Source organism: Austrofundulus limnaeus, unplaced genomic scaffold (assembly GCF_001266775.1).
Source record: "Austrofundulus limnaeus strain Quisiro unplaced genomic scaffold, Austrofundulus_limnaeus-1.0 Scaffold511, whole genome shotgun sequence".
Classification (NCBI taxonomy): Eukaryota; Metazoa; Chordata; class Actinopteri; order Cyprinodontiformes; family Rivulidae; genus Austrofundulus; species Austrofundulus limnaeus.
Window position 1 is genome coordinate 355,798 of NW_013952913.1, and position 5,252 is coordinate 361,049.

General features: G+C 42.6%; 1 protein-coding gene across 1 annotated transcript in view; it reads left to right on the forward strand.

Annotated features, from left to right (window-relative positions):
• cad (carbamoyl-phosphate synthetase 2, aspartate transcarbamylase, and dihydroorotase) overlaps nt 1–5,252 on the forward strand; it is a gene marked incomplete in the record, with an annotated part of 49,739 nt that overhangs the window by 34,253 nt on the left and 10,234 nt on the right. The window contains 9 exon segments of the mRNA XM_014025940.1: nt 192–323; nt 411–612; nt 687–877; nt 945–1,085; nt 1,161–1,250; nt 1,330–1,471; nt 3,669–3,862; nt 3,953–4,027; nt 4,147–4,359. Of these exon segments, the coding sequence (XP_013881394.1) occupies nt 192–323; nt 411–612; nt 687–877; nt 945–1,085; nt 1,161–1,250; nt 1,330–1,471; nt 3,669–3,862; nt 3,953–4,027; nt 4,147–4,359 (1,380 nt within the window).

The following is a 5,252-nucleotide window of genomic DNA, read 5'->3' on the forward strand; positions in this document are numbered from 1 at the left end:
TATATATTATTGATTTATCTCCCAGCCCTGTTACAGATAATCAAAACTAAACTTCTGTAGATCCACATTCTGAGGGGAACTTGATAACTGTTTTATAAATGAACAGTATTTAGAACCAACAGATGAATAAGTGTTTATTTTGCTTAATCTGACTTGGAAATGCCTCCTAACAAGCTGTCTCTGTTTTAAAGCACTTTGAGAAGTGGCCCAAGCAGATCCCCATCGTAGCTCACGCTGAGAAGCAGACGGTGGCCGCCATCCTGATGGTGGCTCAGCTCTACCAGCGGCCGGTTCACATCTGCCACGTGGCCAAAAAGGAGGAGGTGAAGAAGCGTTTTTRTTCTCCCAAACAGTGCAGAACATCTGTTTGTGTTTTTATTTTTAATCACAACTCCTTGTGTCGCTGTCAGATCTTGATAATCCGGGCAGCCAAGCAGAAGGGCATCCAGGTGACGTGTGAGGTGGCTCCTCATCACCTCTTCCTGTGTGAGGAGAACGTAGCCGATATCGGCGAGGGACGAGCGCAGGTTCGACCCATGTTGGGAACCCGCGAGGACATGGAGGCGCTCTGGGAACACCTGGACGTCATCGACTGCTTCGCCACAGATCACGGTTAGCGGAGGTTTTCAGTCGTCCGGTGGAGAAACGACGTCAGCTTCACTCATTAGTTCCTCTTCTGTTGATAGCTCCTCACTCTGTGGAGGAGAAGAACTCAGAGCGTCCTCCTCCTGGTTACCCTGGCCTGGAAACCATGCTGCCGCTGCTSCTGACCGCCGTCAGCGATGGCCGCCTGACTCTGGATGATATCATCAAACGTCTTTATGACAACCCACGCAAGATTTTTAACCTGCCCGTGCAGGAGAACACCTACGTGGAGGTACGGGTCAACAAAGACCAGYGTTCTTGGCTGTAATGAACACAGTGCTGATGTTCAAGTCTTTCAGGTGGATCTGGAGCAGGAGTGGGTTGTTCCTCAGACCATGCAGTTCACAAAATCCAAATGGACCCCTTTCCAAGGGATGAAAGTGAAGGGGAAAGTCCGTCGCGTGGTCCTCCGAGGAGAGGTGGCGTACATCGACGGCCAGGTCAGCGTTCTGTTACACATCTGCTTTATTTGATTCTTATTTTGTAGGAAACTGTTACAAGTGTGTCTCCTGCAGGTGCTGGTACCTCCTGGTTATGGTGAAGACGTAAAGACTTGGTCCGTCTCTGTGATCCCCCCAGCTGAGCCTGTCAAGGAAACCCCACTGGTGATGAAACCTAATAATATTTAGCTTGTAGCATTAAGCTTTTTCACACAGTGCTCGTTATTTTATTTTTTTTTGTCAGTCTCCAGAGCGAGCACGGCCGACTCCTCCCCGTGAGGGACACGTTCGAACTCGACCYCCAAGTCCTCGACGCTCTACTGGAGAGTCTCGTTTCCTGCTTCCACCTCGCATCCACCGCTCCTCCGATCCCGGACTGCCCCCCGGTACTACAACTCCCATAATGCCTTGAGTCACAAAGTAGTCTTTTTGTAAGAAAAGAAACCATAACAATGGATAAGTGGTGGGCACAGTTCTGCTAAAAYGCTAATAGCGTAACTAGCTTCTCTTTTAGCRGATTAGCTTTTTTGCTAATTTTTAAACCATTAGCAGACTGATTAGCTCCCTCTAAATTAGGTTCTGCTTTCAGTCYGCTAAGATTGACAAGTGTAAAAYGTCTATTTTTATGCTGTTTATCTCCAATTGAATAAAACTATCCCCTGTGCTGGACGTGTCAGGCAACATGTGTAGCATGTAGCATCTTTAGCAGCTAAACTTCAAACTAAGAGCGTCAACAATATTGAGATAAAAAAATGACTAMTTATAAAATATTGTAGAGAAAATATTTGCTGTTTGACCAACTTCAGTTTTTATAAAAATACAAACTCGATCCAAGAAATACTTTTAATTTGAAGTCAAATAATTGGAAATTACTTTGATTTTTTTTAGCTGTATCATTTTTAATGAAACTCGTTTAACAGAATTCTAGTTAAACTTACTTCAATTTTCATTTTACAAGCTTTTTATTTTATTTTACAGAACAGATGAACTACACTTAACGATTGAGTAGGGTTAGGACCACAGAGCAGAAAAATGTGGGTTTTTTTCTGAGTTCTGACTTCTTTTTCCTTAGAGATCTGTGATTAAAATCATAAGTTTCACTGTGTGGTTTTAATGGTCTTCCATATATTACAGCCTGAATCTGTTTTGTTTTTTTTGTTGGTTTTTTTGTTTTTTTTGTATTCTACAAAGAGTGACACAAAAGACAAAAACAGTTTCTGCACTCCTACAGTCTTTATAAAGATGTGCTGTTCTGTAAAAACTCACAAGTGGAAGGAGATGAATACATTTTAGCTTCAGTGGAACTAAGATTCTTGCAGTGGTGGGCAGCGCTAATCCAAAAATTAGCTCCGCAATTTCAAAAGCGCTTATGCCATAGAAAAACTAGTGGAAGCTAATTTTAAAGCACAAGTTCAATTTGACACTTACTAGCTGGCAACAATTCATGTACAATATATGCACAACACTGCCGACTAGTGGTGTATGAACTATTTTACAACTTAATTCTACAACCGCCTATTGCTGGGGATGTGATTTCCTGAAACAGACCTTTAGCTCCTGGTGTAAAAATTAAAAAGTTGTTGAGGATTGCTAGTTCGGCTGCTTCTTTGTCTTTTTCTTTTGTTTGTTGTAGATTTTTCATTAAAGAAGCATCAATAAAGTAATTTTAAAACTGTGTACTGGAAAACTGAAGCGATGCATTCTGGGTACATGACGGATTTGATTTGTGACGGGAAACGGAAGCACGGAGAACAGGAAACTTATCTGCAAACTTCAAAATAAGAGCTTGAATTTTAAAGTTTTCCATGTAGTTGCTCCACTTGACCACTAGATGTCAGTCTTCATCAGCATAACATCTTTAAATCATTTCTGAGTCTCGTAACACTGTTGGCCGATTGTTTTGACCAATTACGTCAAGTATTGAGCTCCAGCGTTTAAACTTTTTATTTTTATTTTTTAAAAAAGGAGCTCCGATTGTAAAGTAAAATAAATCAATACAAACAAAATTTTAGTACGGATTACAAACGTTAACTGTTTTTGCTRTTGCCTTCCTGCTACATAAGCAGACACAAAGCATTGTGGGAAATCAGAACCGTGACCCAAAGCAACAGTCAGCAGGATGTATACCTTCACAATAAGAGTGTTTATCTGGGAGGGGTGCTGTTGGATAGATCACATGTTGTGATTCATTGACAGCCATACCTTCTGCTGTTCAACATAATGATGACTGGTGATAATTAGTTATTAGCGGTACTGCATTTTAATTTTAGAAAGCGCAAATCTGCTTATGAATTAAAAAAATTAGTAAGACCGCTAAAGCACTAATGAAATATTTAGGTCCGCAATTGGCGGATTTGCTCTTTAGCAGACTGGTGCCCACCACTGGATTCTTGTTTATTGATTAGAGGTTAGTGAAGCTGACTGGTTAGCTGTGTTTATTCAGCACATTTCTGAACGTAATAAACCGTATGATACATGTTAATTATAAGAAAATTAGAAAAAGTAACAGTTTTAATGCATTATATCTGAAATGTGTGTTTATTAAATTGAGTARTCACCATGATGCCGCTCTGATTCCTGCAGATATGACCATGCTTCCACTGGCCTGTGCCAGCGACGGTTACAGCCATCCTCCACCTCTGTCCAGGCTGCTGTCTCCTCTGTCTGAGCCGAGACAGACCAGTGTGTCCCAGGTGTCCCATCTGCAGATGTCTCCTCTGCTGCACCCCCTGGTGGGCCAGCACATCCTGACCGTCAGCCAGTTCAGCAAAGAGCAGGTGCTTCATGAACCGCTCTGATATTTTAACACAGAACAGCAGAGAGAGGTTTATTTACTTTAAATATAATTTCTGCAATTTATGTTTCAGATGTCGCACCTTTTTAATGTCGCCCACACGTTGCGCTTGATGGTTCAGAAGGAGCGAAGCCTTGAAATTTTGAAGGTATCTCCCAAGTATTTCCGTCTTGTCTTCATTTGTGGAAAACCTGCTGTCGATGGTATTTAATGACATTTATGCTTCCTTTTTTAAAGTGTGTTTAACGTCCGGTTCTCTCTGTCCAGGGTAAAGTCATGGCYTCCATGTTCTATGAAGTCAGCACTCGCACCAGCAGCTCCTTCGCAGCAGCCATGCAGCGTCTGGGCGGCTCGGTCGTCCACTTCAGCGAGTCCACGTCATCCTCGCAGAAAGGAGAGTCTCTGTCCGACTCGGTCCAGACCATGAGCTGCTACGCCGACGTCCTGGTGCTTCGACACCCGACGCCTGGAGCCGTCGAGGTGGGTTTCAGGTTGGCCRAGCTCTGCAGAATCTAAATAAAATTCACTGATGTCCTGCAAGTTTTTACTGGACCATAGTTAGGAAAAGTTGTTTTCAAGTAGATGAAYTTTGTGTTTTATATAAACGTCAGAAGAATAAAACTGGGGTCTTGAAAAAAAAAACAGTTGAAAGCTCATTTAAATTTTTTTTTTCTTTTTGTGATTTAAGCTTTGAATCACGTTCCACAAGCGATCACAGAAGGCGGCTGAGCTGTTTAAAACTGAAAACAACCACCGTCCGGGAAGCTAATTTATCAAACTCCAYACCCGCAGACACTTATTCACGGCTTCCAGCGCCGCATTTGTTTACCATGGCCTGTGCTCAAAAAGACCCGCTGGTCGCATTCTTTGGCTGAAAACTCGTGCGCAGTGCACTACCTAAGCGACTTTCTCAAACGAAGGTCGGGACGGCCGTCACTTGAAATGACTTCTAGCCTACAATTGTCTCCTCAATAGAAACAAGACGGAAAATTACATTTYCYCTSAGCAGTTTAAGCATTTTTAAACTGCCTACACTCACCTAAGAYGAACACKGTCCTCTTGGCTACATTAAAACAGAAAGCTAAGCTCCCTGTTTTTGACTCGATATGGAATGAAAACGCTCCCACATCTACCTCGGCTAGAATCAACAACCACAGAAAACGACCAGACGAGCGTTCAACAAATTACAATTTCAATGTGTGTGGGCCGAAAAAATTAGCCGTAGCTTTTAGCATAAGGTGCTAATGAAAATATTAGCTCACCATGTTTCTGCCACAGACAGGTTCTTTTTCAGCTCCGGTCCCAAAAGGCTACCTACAGCGGCCGAAGTAAGGACAGATCACAAAACCCGGACACGATCGGCAGAGAAAGAC